This window comes from Mytilus galloprovincialis, chromosome 1, assembly GCF_965363235.1.
Source record: "Mytilus galloprovincialis chromosome 1, xbMytGall1.hap1.1, whole genome shotgun sequence".
NCBI classification, from domain to species: domain Eukaryota; kingdom Metazoa; phylum Mollusca; class Bivalvia; order Mytilida; family Mytilidae; genus Mytilus; species Mytilus galloprovincialis.
The window spans coordinates 109,993,505-110,014,000 of record NC_134838.1 but is presented as its reverse complement, the minus strand read 5'-3'; the positions used below and the strand labels follow the sequence as shown (position 1 = coordinate 110,014,000).

Below are 20,496 nucleotides of genomic sequence, written 5' to 3'. Positions count from 1 at the left end.
GCTTTTATACTGCCATGATAAAAAAAATTATATTGGAACTTAGAAATTTTAAGTCGACAAAAAGATGTAATAGGCATAATCATAAAACCATAGGTTAATTTAGAAATGCAGTAAGTATTCATTAAACCTTTTGACGCTGTTTTTTTCTGATTGTTCTTTGTGTGTGTGTGGTGTGTTATTGTTTTAAATTAAGTTTTATTCAACCTTTAATACTTGTCTTTTCTCTTTTTGTTTTAAATTCATGGTTATTTGTATTTCGGAATTGAGTGTGTGGTCCATTGTACTAAAATGGCGTACTAAATTATAATCCTGGTACCTTTGTAAATATCAATGTTTAGAGGCCAGTTGAAGAACGCCTCCGGCTGTGGAATGTCCTCGCCACGCTGGTGACCTTTTTGTGCTCTATGAACGGGTTGTTGTCTCTTTGACATATATTTCCTGTTTTCATGCCCAATTCCCAGTGCATTTATGCGTGATGTTGATTCGGACACAAAGGGATTTCACAGAGTTGTTTATTTTTTGTTTACTCTTGTTATTATATTCACTTAGTTTTTTTTAAACTTTATCGAGCTAGTGTATAGTACATACGGTATGTCAATAACAATGTCAAATTAATTATCTACTACACCTTTTTGTTGGCGTCCTTGCTAGATTAAATTGTAAGGTTTTTTTATCAGTTGTTTTGTATGTCTGTGATATATGTTTATGCAGTTCGGTCGGCTGGATCCCATTTATTGTAACATTAACCTGTGCATAGGGCAGGTGGTGTTGTCTCGATATCCCAATATCATGAGTTCGATTCCCGGCTAGAATAGAACAAAAATGTGCACATTTAACATTGTTGTGCTGGTATTTAGAGTAGTTATCTATATAAAAAAGGGACAAAAGATACCAGAGGGACATTCAAACTCATAGATCGAAACGATATATGTGTATATATTCTTTATCTTACCTCCTATACATTTCTAGGAATATGATTTGTTAAAAGCGTCCGCGTGGAGACCATGTATATTTCATATTAGGTTAGTAGGGAGGCGGGGCTTATTTCATACATGGTTTGTAGTGGTGCTAAGTCCCTTTATATTCCATATTAGGTTAGAAGGGAGGCGGGGCTAATTTCATACACGGTTAGTAGTGATGTTACGTCCCTTTATAAGAACAAAACGGTACTGAGAAAAATCTTAAAGGTTTCAACAGACGAAGAAATTGATTATTAAGATTGAAATAAATTCATAAAACACATTTAAACCTAACAAGTTGTTATTGTTGGTATCTGTTTTTGTAGTATCAATGCAAGTAGGTTCTTAATGCTAACACTATTGAAGACGACTTGCTCATTTGATAGGTAACTAGTCTAAATTTCACACGTTAAGATAGTCGGTAAGATAATTTCGTTATATAGTGTGCTAGTGACGTAATACGGTATATATGGGATCAGTTAATTCCATTAAACTTATATAGTTAACTTTGAACTCAATAATGACAAAAACATGTTTGCCAGAGTAATACAAAAATTGATCGATTCTTAGTTGAAAACCCCAATTGCAGCAATCATTGTTCAATTAACATTTACGAGAGGATAGCCAAAAGGAGAACACAGTTTAAATGATTTATACCTGTATTATAGAATTAAAGACACATTAAACTGAGCGGGAATATTATTTTTGTCGGAAGTATCAAATAAAATAGACGCAGATATTTAAGTTGATACAGGGTGATGCAAAATTGTTATCGTGAAAAGTTTACCATATATGTTTAGATTACATTTTTAGTTTTGATTTGTTTTGATAAAACATATATTATTGTGATTCATTATTTTTTTAATATAGAATTATAAAGTTAATGTTTTCCGATTTTTTAGTAACATAGACAAAACTCTTTATTTGTTTAAAATTAAAAATATATCCAGATGAAACATAGGTACAGCTTATAACGTTATTACTGAATATGTTATTTCACCTCATTGGATCATTGCTGCCTCAACAGATTCTATTGAGTAAAATTGAGATTTTTTTAATCTTTTATTTGACAACAGGATAATATGGGATACGAAAAATGACAGATGATAATGATTGGTTTACAACTGTTCATCTGAACAGCTCTAAATTCAAAGCAAAAGTAAAGAAAAATCATATCACATCTTCTACTTTTTTCATGGAGTAGGATATTTCAAAGATATAATATGATGTCGCCTTAGAAAAGAGTCGTTTCTTAATGATGCGAGGAAGATAAAATTGCACAGTGTTGTTATTTTAATAGTCACCTTGAAGGCCTTCAAATGGACAAAACTGGTTTGATAAAGAGAAATCTCGCAAGAATCGGCATTGAATAGAGACATTTTAGATTTTATTATTTTTGATCGGTATCGTTGATCTAAATCGGATGCTCTGTTTTCTTAAAAGTGAAATTGATAAGAACTTGTTTAATCTTAAAACTTGATTAGAATTGAAAAAGTATAGAAATATTTCTCCTATGCATGACCTTTACGACAAATATATTTTATTTCATTCATACCCGATAGCGTAGTTGAACATTGAAAAAAGACCTGCTTAACAATTAAACGAACTCCTACAGTATCAGACGTTTGGTTTCAATTACTTTAAGGATTCTTAAAGTTTCTCTCGTCAAATTCTCTCATTATTTTTATTGATCAGTAATTTTTGTCAAATAATATCATTTTGTCACGTCAGCAGTGAATGGCCTGCTATAATTGTTGATGAAATTCATGCTAACAGAGTTTCCGAAGATATAGAAGAAAAAAATATTTGAATGATCAATCAGGCATATATAAAATCCAATACAAAGGAGATAGATTGTCACAGCAATGAATACAATCCGCGATAGTATAACTAATATTAACTTTAATAATGTATATGAAGATGCATCAAATTATAGCAACTTTATTAATCTGACTAATAATTTCACCAAGTATGAAGAGAAAACTAATTTTACTTTTAAGGAATTACACACAGAAATTGATACTTCAATGGACAATGCTACTATGGACAATTCGTCGTATTGGGATTATGAGTATAACTATGATTATGATGCAGCCATTGCGCACCTGCCTTTAAATGAATTAATACCTGTGACAATCTTCTACTCTATTACACTTTTATCCGGACTTGTTGGGAATATTTTAGTTATCATATCTGTTGCACGCTTCAAGAAAATGCAAAATACAACAAATACATTTCTTTTGAGTCTTTCCACTGCCGATCTCTTACTCATTGTTATCTGTGTGCCTGTTAAGGTAAGACTATAACTCTCATTTATCTGTGTAAATAAGTTTTAGACGGTCATTTTGATCATAAGTAAAAGTTTAAGTATTGTTCAGATATTATCTTGCTGTAAATGCAGAACTAGGAAGATTTTTAGCTTGCAGTCAATCCGGTACAGTTAATATTTATTGCCAGATAATTCAGTATGTTGTTGTTAAGTAAAGGTAAATAACATTTACAGAACATTCTGGAAATACAAGGAACAGTAATTGACTGCAAGCGAATTTTCTTATGAAACCTGAATTTACTGCAGTGGATGAGTCTAAAAATTGACTTAGAGACTGTTGATAACTTACTTAAGTTTTGTTTAATCATTTAAAAGATATTTAGGTCAAAATTATAGTATATGTTGAGAATAGAACTAGTGTAACCTTTCACTCTATTTGTTTACTATATTTTATATATTCAGTAGATGCAAAATAGCATATATAATTAACTCCTGAAGTAATACTAAAAGTATTCCATACACTTGAAGTTACGAGCTATTAAATAAATACATTTCTAGCTTTTAAAGTTATAGCTGAGTAGGTTAAATAGTCGAATGGAGGCACTTCCCTATTTCTCTACAATGTTATAAATATATCAATTATTTGTGCATAAATATGCATGCACTATTTCCATTGTATCCGTTCATTATCATGTTAAAACTTTGTTGGAAACCTCTCTAAATAATTCAATGTACACAAATCTTGCAATCAATGTATGTTTGAAACCAGCAAGGCTTCGCACCTTTCATTTAATCTAGAAGGTGTATAGCCAAAACACATGTTTTGTTGTTTTCTTTAGCGTTCTTATTTTGGGAATTCAATCGATAAAATTATCTACGGTCTAAAATATGATTGATAAATTTCGTACACAAATGTATCATGAGCTAAATAATTGAAAATTTAATGAAAAAAATCATATTAACAATTTGATATTTGATGAACTCTTTAAAAACATAATACAATGCGAATATCACTATGTTATTATTATATCGCAACGCTTTTAAAAATTACAAATGTAATACAGAATATGTTTCTTATAGAACCAAAACCATTATCCAAAAAGTACCCTTTCCAAAAACAATTTTTCGTCATATAGACAAAATAATTTAAAAACAAAAATACTTGTTAAATAATGGTATACAATTAAATAAAACCAAAACCAAAATCTATACTAGCTCTTACTACTTCGAAAAAAACAAGTATTTTTTTGTTGTTGCAAAAGCTCGTCAAAGATACAAGTGGTATAGTTTAGAACGCCAGACACGCGAATCGAATACTATTCAGTGGCGCTAGACTAAAAACACTAGCTAATACTAAATGTGCGTATTCTTAAATGGCATTAAAATAAGACATTCAAAATTTGGACTATAAACTAAATCATGTATTAACATGTTGTAGTCTTATTTCAAGAATTTGCAAGTTGCAAATTGTTTTTACATAAGAAAATGCCTGTACCAAGTCAAGAATATGACATCTGTTGTCCATTCGTTTGATGTGTTTGAGCTTTTAATTTGGCCATTTGATTAGGGACTTTCCTATTTGAATTTTCCTTGGAGTTTTTTGTGATTATACTTTTTCATGTTTGAATTTATTGTCTGTTTTCACATGTGTGTTTAATATGTTATCAATGGTACCAGGATAACTTTTCGCCAGGAATCCCTAGCCAACCTGGTTTGCTTCAGTGAATTTGAATTAAGGTGTACTATTCCATCTTGGATTTGAAAATAGCAGATAACAATCGCTCTAGATCTTTTTTAAATTGTGCAATTTTCGAGAGTAGTATAAAATTTATATTTAAGAAAATAATGGGTTTTATCATATTTACAGCTGTATTTTACAAAGAAAAACCCAGAATATTGTTGTCCTAATAATTTTTTCTCCATCTGCCACATAAGGGGAAATAACTCAGATTTAAGGTGAGAAAACTGAAATCTGTTGTGAAATTACCTATTTTATTATGTGGCAAGAAAATGATTCTGGTGACCCAATGTTTTTCTTTATCTGAAAGTATATTATTAGAGATATCTTCCAATATTGTATCTAACACTCTATGGTGTAGTTTTATTTTAATCTCGTTGAGTATAGTAATTATGTAAATAGTGAGAACTAATCTATCTCTAGTGATACTTAAACACAAAAACTAGAGATTTGGAAGGACTCCGATATTCCTTCATATATTTTAAAAAATAAAAGTTCGCCAAATCTATTTTTATTCCTTATCAACCGTGTTTTCTTTGCCAATGCTACGTGTATATTGATATTTAGCTTCTTAATAATATAATGACTTGATCTCGATGTATTTTGTGATATATCTTTTCAATCACGAAAAGCATTATCAAAAAGATCGAAAACAATAGAATATACGGAAACAAAGTAAATAATAATAAGGAATAACTTGAATTGCTCGTTCCATTCATACCGGAATCAAGATAATTTGATATCAAAATCTACGTTGTCCAGACATAATCCAATTCAATAATCTCAAGTTAAATGTCATACGTCATTAAACGTTAAAACTTGTTATTGGAATGCGTTTTTTTTTTGTGTCAAATCGCGCTGTTTATGTTGTAAAGAGCCATGATAGTTTCATAATAAGCTTGATGTGTCTAATAGTACTGCAACTGACATCGAAAAAGACGCTTAGTTAACGAGTTTAATGGTCCGGAATAACACACGGCTGCAAATTGTTTTAAATGATAGAATAATATCTATATTTTAATTTCCGTCGGGTCGTAAAAAGTTTCTATGGTCACATTTTTGTATTTTATCCCTTTAATGGGGATACCCCACAATTTATGGTTTTGGGTAGTTACCTTAAAATCCAAAAATATATTTTTTGGTTAAATTTCCCGCTATTTTCGTAAATATTTTCTATGCACATATCATCAAGGATCATCGGAATGATGAAGACGTAAATATAATACCATCTCCAAGTAAAACTTTCAAACTTAAAGTTAGCTGTTTTTTAGGTAGAAATTTAACGCGTTTTTCTTTGAAAACGAGAAAACATATGATTCAAAAATAGTATTTGACATTTGAGAGGACAAAACATATTATTGCGATACTGCATGCAAATTTTGTTGGGCAAATTCCAAACAATTTTGTCAAAAACTCAAAAATAAAAACATCATTTGTACCTTTTTTAATTACGGAAATTTCCTATCCGTCAATCAGCTCCACCATTTATATTTTCCTTCACCATCAATTTGATAGTTTCAATGTGATTATGTAGATTTTGTAGGAGAAGTTAATTTATTTTTGAGTGATTTGAATATATATAGTAGTTCTTTCGTGTATTTTCTGTAAATAAGTTATATTTTTGTTAATAAAATTTTGACTTTATATAAAAGTTAACCAAATCCTTCGGATAAGAGGTTTTTCCGGATAATGACTATAGTTGACATTGTGTGAAAATACATTGTATGTCAATGTTTAACCTCAGAGCAATTAATATGCATGCAAGTGGTCGGGGGAAAAGTACTATTGAAGATTCGCAGAGATTTGGTGTGTGACAAGGTGATGCTAAAACCAACTTCTCTTAATATTCTGCTTTCCGTGGGCGAATCATCAGTGATGTTATGAGACTTGCACCAGAAGGCAAAATTGGTGCGTCTTTAAATTAGATTGATTGATTGATTGTTGGTTGCTTAACGTGCAGTGACAAATATTTCATGCATGTTCAGGACGAGAACAAGTTAACAATAAAAACAATAGGTAGGTTTTGTCATAATAGAGGCCATTCGGGATGATGATCGGGAAAATTTAGACTGCCACTGGAAAATGATGGTATATTGGATTGGGACAGAAATTTTCCATTGCAACAGGCCACCTTCGGACTCCTCAAAGAGATGATTCAAGGGTTTTAACATGCAAAGAACGTGACACTCCCTTTACACGAGGCATCGGACTTAACGTCCCCATTCTGACCGGACGTGAAGTCCTGCGAACTTGATACATCCCGCACAGCCAAACGGACGCCCCACTTCGTTTTACTGCCGGTCGGGAGAAGACCAAGTGACCACATTTCAACAGAAAACAACAGAAATCCATACATGTGATCAAACTGATCGACATGTATCCTCACAACCTGACACTTTTATACGATCTCGCGCTCAGTTTCTTCCTTGTAGTTTGGATATGAAAACAGGGTTTTTATGTAAAAGACAAACCTTTAAAAAAAACCCAGAAAACTACGCAAAACTGAGTCCTCTAAACGTGTTGACAGTCTTTTAAGTTGTGCTTATTAATGTGAGTAATCATTTATCCATGCATAACCAAGTACTTATTGAAGTCAACACCTGTGCAATTAAGTAAAACAGTTACTGAAAAATTAGAATTTGAACTTGCTGTCAGTTCATTAATAACGATTGTTAGTGATGTGATTTGTTCTTCCATAAAAAAAAGCCTTTCTCATGTAGCACATCCTCTATATATACCGATCAATTTTACATTGTGACACCTTACAATTCAGACACAGTGGGACCAAGGGATATGAAATAAAGAATTCAGCTCTGAACTCAATTTAGGGGATGCCATATCTGCTGCAGGAAAATTGAAGTCTATGTTAAGACTTTCAGAATTACACCAAGGTGTGTCTGAAAATATTAAGGATACATTAAAAGAAGAACAATTACTTCACCCTGCCACCAGTGCTCTTATGAGCTATGTCCTCGTTTTGGTATTTCTATGGAAATAAAATTGAGAAAGGAAATGGTGAATATGTCAAAGCGACAACCACCCGACCATAGAGCAAACAACAGCCGAAGGCAACCAATGGGTCTTCAATGTAGCGAGAATTCCCGCACCCGTAGGTGTCCTTCAGCTGGCCCCTAAAATATGCATAATAGTACAGTGATAATGGACGTCATACTAAACTCCGAATTATACACAAGAAACTAAAATTTAAAATCATACAAGACTAACAAAGGCCAGAGGCTCCTGACTTGGGACAGGCGCAAAATTGCGGCGGGGTTAAACATGTTTATGAGATCTCAACCCTCCCCCTATACCTCTAGCCAATGTAGAAAAGTAAAAGAATAACAATACGCACATTAAAATTCAGTTCAAGAGAAGTCCGAGTCTGATGTCAAAAGATGTAACAAAAGAAAATAAATAAAATGACAATAATACATAAATAACAACAGACTACTAGCAGTTAACTGACATGCCAGCTCCAGACCTCAATTAAACTGATTGAAAGATTATGTCTTCATCATATGAATATCAGGTACAATCCCTCCCGTTAGGGGTTTAGTATCATACTATCATAAAATATATGAGAAGAACATAACCCGTGTCATGCCAACAACTGTTTTTTTAGAAATAAATGTGTTTAGTTCCGATGCAAAGACCCTATCAGTGAATCAATGTTAAAGCCAAAATATGCAATCTTTAATGACCTGACAACAGTATCGTAACTATATGCCCTTTTAATAAGTCTATTTAAAGGTTTTGTTAGTTTCTGAGGAGAATACTGACATTTTTGTGCTTTATAAAGAATATTTCCATAAAATTTTGGATGTGAAATACCTGAACGTATAAGATGTCTGCATGTTGAGTTATATTTACGAATTATTTCCTTATACCGGTGATAAAATTTAGTAAATGTTTTGACCAGTTTGTGATATCGAAAACCCTGGTGTAATAATTTTTCAGTAAATGCATAGCTTGTTAATAGATATCGGAAGATGTGGTATGAGTGCCAATGATACAACACACCATCCAAGTCACAATTTATAAAAGTAAACCATTATAGGTCACGGTCCGGTCTTCGACACGGAGCCTACGCTCAAAAGTTCATTTGTTAGTTAATTGATAAAATTAACACAAAGGCGCTTCTGAACCGTATATTGTCCCTAAAGATAACAAAAATTCGTAAATGGATGGCTATTTCAAAATCAATCGTTTCTGTAGCAACATTCGCCCCATTACATTTTGGATTGGCAGTGCAGATACATCATGCATATGCATATGGGAATATGGGTCACTAACATTGATCGAAACTTTGTACTCACATTTCTTTTGTGTTTCCTTTGCAAAGGTAAGACTATATCTGACGAGTTTGACCGAATCATGACGGTATTTACGCTCCAGATAGCATTTGTACTCAAAAACTGTGTTTGCTTTGAACAAACTCTGTCCTACGCCGAACTTGTTCTTATAAAAAAGGGAAGTGTCTTGTAATGCTAATACGCGTACTGAATCCGCATATGATGACTAAGAGATTGATTCATGTCCCTATTTTATGAATACTTGAGCTATTGTGTGTCACTTTTAAAAGTTATACAAGGACCATGACTGATTTTGAATTACAACATTAGAAAATTGGCATTGCATTGTATAATTTTTCATCCTTCCCTTAAAAAATTAATGAGTTAACTTTTTTACCAGGATTATCCCACTAAAAAAATGTTCATGCACCAAACTGACTTTGTTTTACACTCATTTTTTTAAAACCTCGCATTCGCCTCGTGTGACTATAGTATAGTTTGTGTTATAACTGCCCTGTCTAGACTTTGCAAATACAAAATGTGTTTATCTATAACTAGATACTAATTTTCACAAAATACACAACCTTTAAGATGCAAAATTAAAAACACTGTTTCAGCGCTTGAATTTTGTTTTTTTCAAAGATAGAAAAAAATATTGAAATAGTTTGATAAACTGGTGTTTTATACTTTAGAAAATAATTCTGTAATATACTATAGTGAAATACTATACACAATATGAAAGTTTATGGATGTGAAAAGGTCAAGGCCACTTCTTCTTTTGCTATGTCTTAAATGGAAAAAAATCAGAAGGTTCCAAATCAACGCCATTTTTTAATGGCAGCTTTTCATATAAGTAGTCAAATTTGTCGTTTCAACATCGTTTCATACCATATGCTTATGATTGAATCGTTTTTGTAGCATTCTATTGAATAAATATCAGAATATTTCTCCTTTTTGTCCTTGTCGTTGAAATGTTGATATTTTTAGGTCTGACCTTTGACCTCAATTTCACAAAATTGTGACCACTCTGGATTTTTACGACCCAACTTATCTTATTATACACGTTTTCCTCTTTCCATCGATATATAATTTAGGTGTGTGTTCTTCCGGACCATTAAAGTTTTAAAAAATGAACTCTGGTTGCAGTACTATAATGAGATAAAAGAAAACAACAATTGTCTATCTAAGGAAATGGTGATAAGATCTAGTGATGTGTTGAATAATACAGAACGAGTGGTACATTCTGGAATTTTATGTGTAACCGAGAGATCATGACTAAAGTTTCTTTAACATTTTCTGTTCCGGAACCTAAACTCAAGACATCTATTTTCGAAGCCAACACTCTTATCGACTTAGTTTACATAGTACTCCCCTAGCTGAAACGCTTACGCCTGACTTAAGGGAAGCAATCTCGTCACATTCCCCGCACCTTAAAAGTCGTCATATCAATTTATCTCTTATAACACATACATGTACCCTTGCATTATCTTATCTGACTAACATTTATAAAAATGGAAAAATCAAAAGCTCAAACACACCTCACTAATTGATAACAACTGTTTTGTTCTGACATGGTACAGGCATTTTCTTATGTAGAAGTGGGTTACTAAGTTGGGCTCCAGAAATAACAAGAAAGTTGATTGTAATTAGAAATTGACATTGCCTCCTCTTGGACCAAATCCCGGGACCTCTGTGTTCATAGTCAGCGCTCTAACCGACTGGGCTAACTATACTTTCCTATCTCAACCGGTTATGACTGGTATCTTCTTAGCAAGGGAAACAATTTCGTCATACCTTTTGTTAAAAAGGAGGAGGGAAATATTTCGAAATGACTTTTTGATGTTTGAATTTTTTTTATACTATGTTTGTCATCTCTTTATCTAAAACCAATTAACTGACTTTTCACTCATGTTTAAATAACAAATTTACCGTTTTATGGGTTTAAAAATCAATGTCACTACGACGGAATCATGTATCAGTTAATGCACTTGAAGGGGTCATTAGATATAGAAAAAAAAGGTTTTTAAGATATTTTACGGGGTATTCCAAATACATTTTACCACCATCGATATAAAAAACATCCCGGCTTATGACCATTTGCACGAATTACTTATTTAAGAGGTCAAAACATATCTTGAATCAACACCATAATTAATTCAAATCATTAATTTCCTTCTTTCACATATACTTATTTACCAAACCTACAAAACATTATACGATCCAAATTTTGTCACATTTAATAAAATGTGAATATATTTTTTTCAATGTGGACATTCTATCCATACTTTTTTGGCAATGCACAGACCATGATTTGCCAAGACTGTTTATAATGTCTTTCATTGATTCCGTTAGATGTCTACTGCTTGATATATTTTAATTAGAATCAGTTACTACAAGTACTCTGTGTCTGGTATGTTTTTTTTTAGTTCCGTATCAACATAGCGAGTAAAACCTTTTCCAACTGATTTAAACGTTTGGTTCTTATGTTGTGCCGTTAAACCACTGTCCCGGGTTATTGAAGGGCTCACCGCTCTGAAACATGTGTAATCCTCTCAAGTCAGAAGACTGTAATTCAATGGTTTGGTTGTCGTTTGTTGTTGCCTGCTATATTGTTTAAACATAAATCAAAAAGTTGTTCTCTTATAAAAAAAAATCACACTTTGCCATATTGGTGCCTTTTATGACTCGCTATACGGTATGAGTTTTCTCATTACTCAAAGTGGTATAGTGGCTTATAATTGCTTAATGTTCTTAGTTCTGGAACAAATGATCGTTTCATTGACAATCCCACCGCATTTCTATTTTTTTTATTGCCACTTCCAGATGCACCTGGGATCAACTTTGTGTACTAAAAGTTTTAGTATCCTCCCCCCCCCCCCCCCCATTGTTTCACAATGTTTTACCAAAAGTGTTATATTTTCGCCTATTTAGCATGCGATTATATTTTACTTTATTTATAGGTAAAGTGAGATGTTTACACATTCTTCTGTATTACCCAACTGTGTTTTTATTAAAAAAATAAGTGGTAAAGCAATTTTCTCAGTATCATAAATTTTAATGTCATTATATACAATATAGGGTTTGTTTTTAACGCAAAAAAAGTATAATTATTTTCACCAATGACAGTCGCGACGGCAACTCTATTTATCTTTCAATGGTATTTGGAACTTATGAAAAATTTCAACAACAAAAAACAAGCATTTAAATACACGATAACCTAAACTGCAAGATACAACGATATTATTTTCGATGGATTGTTTTAGAAAATGTAAGAAATTGGAAAAATGAAGAAAACAATAATAAAACAAATTAAGTGAGGACTGTCTTTGGCAAACATTTTCGAATTGAATTATACATCTTTAGTTAATACGTCACTTTTTTCAAGACAAAGTTAAATTTCTCAGAGTGTTTGTGTTACTATCATCTTGGAGATGTGACGTTCCGTTGGTTGACGTTTGATTTAGTCAGATTTAATGAATTTCCCCCTCTTTGAATTTACATTGGAGTTCGGAATGTTTTTTAATACTTCTTATTATATGTGTTAAACACGTTTCATGAAAATCGTCTCATCATGGAATTTTGTGACAAAGTAAATTGCTCATGGTGGTAAAATGTAAAGCTGAGCCCAAATCATGACAATCAGATAGTAATCGAAGATATCAATGGAATAAGTTCCTCCTATATGCTGAGAACAATCGTTTGTTTTGTTCAGAGATGTCATTTTTATACATAATCACCTGCCAATCAGTTATAAAAGAATTATAGACAAAATTTGGAATTCTTGTAAAAACAACAGTTCATGTAAACGTCCAGAATAACAGCAATCGATCCAAAAACGGCAAGGTAGATGTTCAATATTTGAGTTGATGGATAACATTAATTGAAATGATGTACTCAAAAGCTTTTGAAACTGATCTTTAATGCAAACATCAAATCGATTTTAGTTCCACTTTGTCAGGTATTGATAGTTCGGGTATATATTCCAAAATTTACATGTATCATTCTAAATCGAAATGAATTGTTTTGTATCTAAAAGTTAGAACATATAAAGCTATACTTTTAAGATCTTTGTACTGTTTTAGAATATACTTTTAATAAAGGGTTTGGTTCAAAACTCAAGAAATGACTTATTCTTTAATTAAATGCAACTTAAAACAATATTAACTCTTTTTGTTAAATTACATGTCCTGAAATACGTGAGAATGATTATGGAAACTCGAAGCATATACATGTACGTGAAGCTAACAAAACTTTGATACCTTGCATTTAAAGCATAAAGCGAACTCTTTGGTCAAATGAACAAAAACTAAAGTATAATTGAAAAAATACAATTGTATGTTATATAGTTTTATCTCTATACTACAAAGTTCATACAAAATAGAAATTGGTTAATTATTGTTTCAATCAGTCGTAAAAGCGGAATTGTGAAACGATGTTTCGCTTTTTGCAGTCGGTTTGGTTATGTGGTGCCAAAATAAGCTTAAAACCATCGCTGGTGTATTATTTGCTTGCAAGTTAATGACTCAACTATTTGAATTAGTTTGCATATTAACTTCAGGTCGACCTTTGTTGTGGACGGGGAATCACGCATAAGCAATGCACGTATTGTTATTAAAAGGAAAAGAATGTCAGCATCAAAATGTGATGTAATGCAGGTCATTGAACTTCTTAATTCTGAGATAATTACAATGGTTAATTAGATAGTCTAGTCTACAATACACACTAGTCTATGCATTGTTAATTGTTATGACGGGACCTTTTGTAATTTGGATAGACGCTTAAGTATGTTATGAATAAACTATGAGAACTGAAGTGGATCGGTGAACATGAATTTGACAGCTAAAGCCGCTTTAATGGTCAAACAGTATTAAACACACAGTCGAATAGAAAGAAAGCAATATACTAATTAGAAAAAAAGTCCTTGTGGTGATAAACACCCTGCAGACAGAAGTCTTAAAGCTAAATGTCATTTCAAAAATGAATTTATTCTTGGTGACTATAATTGGAAACATTTATTCTCAGACGAAAACAAATATCTAGCCATATTTTCTACGGGTTTTCAATTAGAATTATGTATCTAGCAGTCAATGATGACGTAATGTTACAACTATTGAAAGCATAATATTATTTATAGAATTAGAAAAATGTCCATTGTCGCCATTTTGAGTTATAAAAAATATTAACTGAAGTATCAGTAGTGCACTAGTAGCACAGCATGTTGTACTGTCAGTATGAAACTCAATGTCCTCAAGCGGTTGTTTCCTAGACGCATAATTACATATTTCTTTAAGTAAGTCAAATTAAATGTCAAATCTATTAATCTCTTTAGAATTGCGTTTCTTTTCATGAGTCCTTGATTAATTGTTGATATGTACACGGAGCTATCGAATCAAAGGTTCCATATTGAAGTTAAACTCACACCGTCGAAAGTTGAATGGACACGATTGTCTTGTTTGGTTAACTGTTATGGACTATCTGTGTCACAAATGACCAAGGATATGTTCCACTTGTCGTCACTTTTATTCAGTTCACTTTCTGCTATTGTGACATTACCGAATTAAGGGGGCTCCTGGGTATAAATCATTTTTTTTCTAATGTAGGATTTCGCTATATTTTTCTATAAATGAACTCTATCATATACTTAAAAGAAAAATGAAACAAAAAGATGGGGTTACCGTTCATTTAAGCTCACAATCTGCCTCTGGAAGAAGCATACATCTTTGTTAATGTCCTTTTTATCTGTTGAACTAATAGGAGAAATAGATGTAATATCTAAATAAAAAATTAACCTAATTACAGAAATCGCTAAAATTTTACGATTATTTAGTGTATGTACAGCTTATTTGAAAACAGTAATAAAAAATATAGGTCACCGATGAGTTAAATTTAATGCCAAAAATTAACATTTTGCACCAAAGGGAGATAATTTGGCATATCATAAAGTAATAACTAATAGTGTAATACATAAAACTTGTAATGAAAAAATAAAGGTTTAATTTTTTGCTGAAATTTTTGTACCCAGGAGCCACCTTAAACGTATCATCGAATATTAACCGACACAGAACTAAATGTTGTTTTTAGTGATTAAGATTATAACACAATGTTGACTGTGTATTTTTGACAGATTTACTATCTATTTGTTTTGTTCAAGTATCATTGTCAATATAATTGAATTCAGTGCGACTGTCATACAAGTGAGATGTTTAGCTAGCTATAAAACCAGGTTCAATCCTCCATTTTCTACATGAGAAATGCCTGTACCAAGTTAGGAATATGACAGTTGTTATCCATTCGTTTGATGTGTTTGAGTTTTTGATTTTGCCTTTTGATTATGGACTTTCCCTGTTGAATTTTCCTCGGAGTTTAGTATTATTGTGACTTTATTTTTTCTTAACCGTTAATGACTCGTGAATGTGTGAATACAAAAAAGGTAGGGTTAATTTAATTTGAATTTGAATGTTAATTAGTCCATATGATATACTTTAACTAATAACAAAAGTGACATAAATCATTACACAAAGGCAACAGTAGTTTAAACGCTGTTCGATATTTCGAAACAAATCCGGGTCACGATCCAAAACCGAGGGAAACACATCGAGTATAAGAGGAAAACAATGGAATACCAGAAACACTGAACTGCCACAAAAAAAACCCGCCAACATACATAACAACGGACTATTTGATAACAAAAGACATATTCCTGACTTGGTACAAAAGACATAGACAAAATGGTTGGTTGAACCTGGTTTTATGGCTATCTAAACCTCTCGCTTATATTTCAATGTTAATAATCTTAATTCTTATCAGCGTATAAGACAGAAAATTTGAACTCGAACTTGGAATTTTCTAGCCTTGGTTTCAAATGTTTAGGTTTGAACGTTCCTAGTGAAGTTAGATAAAAGAAAAACTTTAGACGCACGGAATCTATTAAGTGTTATTTTCATTACCATGATTTTGTAAATATTTACATCACATGACATTTGAATCTATCGATTTTCATATGAAAAGACTCAACGGATATGAATATATGAAATAGAAGTGAAGAGAGTGTAAAAATGTCTTATTTAAATTTGTATAGCTATTTGCTACATTTCATCAAAATAATTATTTTTTTGGTTAAAAGTGATTCATTTTAAACTCACGTTATCGTTACAAAATTGCAGCTTTATAGCATAATATATGAACATTTTAAAAATCTGTGGTATAAATTTGTCAAATGATGTCTCATGAGATATGAACCGATACCCATGCAGTGTAAGTTGCTACAATCTTTGTAAATTAAATCGATATAGCACTTCACAGCTTTACATAATGTATTAATAGAAGGTATTTTGAAGTGTCTATACAATGGTATTTATGTCAATCATTGTAATGCTGTGTCTATATCTCCATCTGTGATTTTCATCTCTACCGTTTTGTCGATGGACATTTGATTAGGTTGCAGGAAACCGTACATTAGAATATAACAAGCACTCACAAGAACTCATTATAATGTGTCTGATCCATGCCAAGTCTCAATTGCCTTAACCATATCGTGGGTTTCCGTTTTGAATGATTTCACATTCTGTTATGCTTGGATTTTTTTTTATCATTTACTATATTGTTTTAATTTTGCTCCTCATTGAAGGCCGTAGAATGATCTCTAGTTTTTAACATCGTCGTATTTTGGTTTCTGATGTTTCATACATAAAGGCAACAGTAGTATACCGCTGTTCAAAACTCATAAATCTATGGACAAAAAACAAAATCGGGGTAACAAACTAAAATTGAGGGAAACGCATTAAATATTAGAGGAGAACAACGACACAACATTAAAATGTAACACACACAGCAACGGACTAAGCATTAGACAAAATCCGATGAGAATAACCAATATAACATCAAAGCCAAATACATAAATTTGGGATAGAAAAGTACCGTGACACGTCTTATAGAAATGTGAATTCACACTCAAATATAGGAGAAAACAAACGACACAACGGAAACACAACGTAAAAATGTTACACACACAGAAACGAACTAAGATATAACAATGGCCATTTTCCTGATTTGGTACAGGACATTTTTAAAGAAAAAAATGGTGGGTTGAACCTGGTTTTGTGGCATGTCAAGCCTCGCACTTTGATGGCATTGTTAAATATAACATTAAAATGACAACATAATAATACAGGACTACAATACAAATAAATAGGAGAACGTATTAGGCAAAGAAACACATGAATAATAGATAACAAAAGGCATCAGGTTTAAAATTCATTACGTCAAAAACGCGCCTCGTCCAAACAAGAATTACCAGTGACGCCCAGATATAAAAGTTCGAAAGTCAAAAAAAGGTGGGGTACAAAGTTGTATAGCTCTGAGGATCAATAGTTGAAAAAGTTTGTGCCAAACACGGCTAGGGTTTTCTGCTTGTGATAAAAACATCCTTATTATATAGAACAATTTATGCTATTGCAAACAGTAAATTTCATCAAATGAATATAAGAGATTTACATGATAAATCATGATATCATACACCTTATCATCAATTTGTTAATAGGCTATTGATGTCTTGTTGCAAGACTAATTTGCTTTCTCTATCCAGCAAATCCTCTTTAAGAAAGTTACATAAATTTCTGCCCCTAATTCTTGTTCATATACTTTGCAATGTAACGTAAAGTTTTACCAATTCATGATTATTCAATAGTTTCCGACTTACACTTTTCAATAAACATCTAGTCAATATGATCAAGTTAGTTCATTGTGCATCACCTGTATTTTTTAATACTGTTTACTGAAAACTCTGCATATCTGTCGTTTTGACTGATACTTTCGAAAAACAAAACATTAATTTCATAAAACTTTAAACCAGTCGTATTGCAGGATTTTTAATGATTTATATTTTGATGTGAACAATAAACTCTGACATCCATTAAGGTACTGTTTAACTTATATCATCCCTGTATTACTTTAAAGCTTTTATATTGATGACCTCTCTGACAACGACAGAATGATTAGGTTTTTTAATTAAAACTATCATATCCCATAATGCAAAATATATCAACTGCACATAGTTAATACTTTCCTCATTCGTTCGCATTAGCATTTAAATGGATGCCTCGATTCGTTTGTATATTCACAGATTCCAGAACAGATAACTGTAAAGGATATTCACTTCAAAATAGTCGTTCAATTCCTTTCATTTAATCTTTAAAATGTTGTGAACGATACTATATACTACTCCAAACGAGATGATGCTACGGGTTTGATAAAATCATAAAAAAAAGTATAACTTTCAAAATAGGTTTATTTTGACAAAATTGACTGCACATTAAAATGCTAAATCTTTTAAATTATCGTTTACCTTGCCAATTACTTCAATTTGTTTCCTTTCCTTTGCTTTATATGAATGTCTGAATAAATATAGACACATGCGTATTCAATTTTAATAACATTTGAAACAAACGAGTTTTAAACAAAATAAATATAAATCTCTTTCGGTTTGTATGTGAGTTGTGTATTACCATGATTTGGACAACTTTAAGTACAGCAGAACTGTATGATTTCTTTAATGCCCGCGTCACACTGTCCCGATTTTTACGCCGATGGCAACACGATAATAGAAACTTTCAAAATCGGGACTGATCGTATCCAGATCGGGCTATTCGTAGTGCCATCTTTCACCATCGTAGAACCATCGGCCACTTTTTCTAGACTTCGGGAACAACTTCGGGAAGGGTTCTAAATTTTTTAACATGTTAAAAAATCCCCGAAGGTGCGTCCGATGTTGAGGGTTCGTATTGAGTTCGTATCAACATCCTCACCATCGTAATGTCACCGGGAATGCATCTTTGAACATCGTATTGCATTCGTGTTTCCATCGGGCAGTTTTGACATTACGATGTTTACACGAATGAATCACGAAGCTACCCGAAGGTCTTACGATGGCAACACGATTTCGTGAAGACCTTGTAATCCCGTCGTAATGCCATCGAATAAAAGTACAAAGGTGACAAGATGGAACTACGACGGCAATAAATCCAGCTAAATGCAAGTTAATTTTCGCGCTTAAATACATTTAAAGTGCCATGCGCGATATGCACTGGTCAGTCTAATACGACTGTTAAGAAAGACGTTCACAAAACATGGAGCTCATATCATATGATTCTATGAGAACAAGAAAGGCGACAGCGTTGTTTCTATTAATTCAAATGGAACAAGAAGAGCAGGTATTACAGGCTCATGATTTACTTTTACAAATAAAATATTATTTTTTGTCAATTTTTCATATCAAATAACATAATGAAAATCATAAACGCGCCTCGTATACCAACACTGCAGGTACACGTACATGTATATAGGGAAACCAACTTTTTCTTCATTATTCTGATTTTTTATGTATCGTCTGAGATGTTGTCACACGAATGTTTACTCCATAAACATTTTGTTTTCTATATGTCATATTTTGCCGCATTTGTTGTTTTCCCCACATCCTTCCTTTAGTTTATATTATTATGATATTCTCCTGGAAAGAGCTCTTTTTGAATAAAAGGGATCAACGAACCCATTACCTTACCTTTAAGATAGATCAGTAAACATGGGCATAATTATTGGTGATTATTCAGACTAGTGCACACATTTTACAGTTCAAACAAGGCCATGCCGAGCGTGGCATCCCCTCGTATGTAACATATTGGGGACAAATATGGACACTATATTTGTATATGACACATGCAGAAAATGGTAAATTGAATACGCATTTTGATACATAAACTATTTTTTTAGAAATCAACCAAATTATTCAGTAACTGGAAATACCCACGGTCTTCCGTCTTATGATTAAACCAAAAATTAAATGTACAATATAATATATATTCAATATTGATCAAACAATTTAAAACGCGTGATGCCTTCGGCATACAATTTAAATGCATCGTAAGCTGTACAGACATCGTATGGCCATCGCGCCATCATCGTAATCCATCGTGTAGCTGTAGGCTTCGGCTGAGATATTAATACCGTCTTCGGTTAACCTTCGTATGTCCATCTTTTGCTATCGTATATACTTTCGGTACCCTCGTATAGACTTCGTTATTCATCGTACTTGCTTCGGTCACTTTTTGGTATTTTAACGAGATCGGGACCAACTTCGTACGAACTTACAATTTTCGCATTCGGGTGTCCATCGTATATAAAAGTTGGGACAGTGTGACGCGAGCATAACCAATGACTCATTACATTTTTGGGCAGAAAGAAACG

At 32.4% G+C, this 20,496-nt stretch overlaps 1 protein-coding gene across 1 annotated transcript in view; it reads left to right on the top strand.

The window, feature by feature from the left end:
- Nucleotides 1-2,055: 2,055 nt before the first annotated feature.
- The window catches only part of LOC143064919 (allatostatin-A receptor-like), a 53,982-nt gene continuing 35,541 nt past the window's right edge, over nucleotides 2,056-20,496 (top strand). Inside the window, exons 1-2 of the mRNA XM_076238173.1 lie at nucleotides 2,056-2,118; nucleotides 2,960-3,253. Of these exons, the coding sequence (XP_076094288.1) occupies nucleotides 2,056-2,118; nucleotides 2,960-3,253 (357 nt within the window). The remainder of the gene's footprint in view (nucleotides 2,119-2,959; nucleotides 3,254-20,496) is intronic.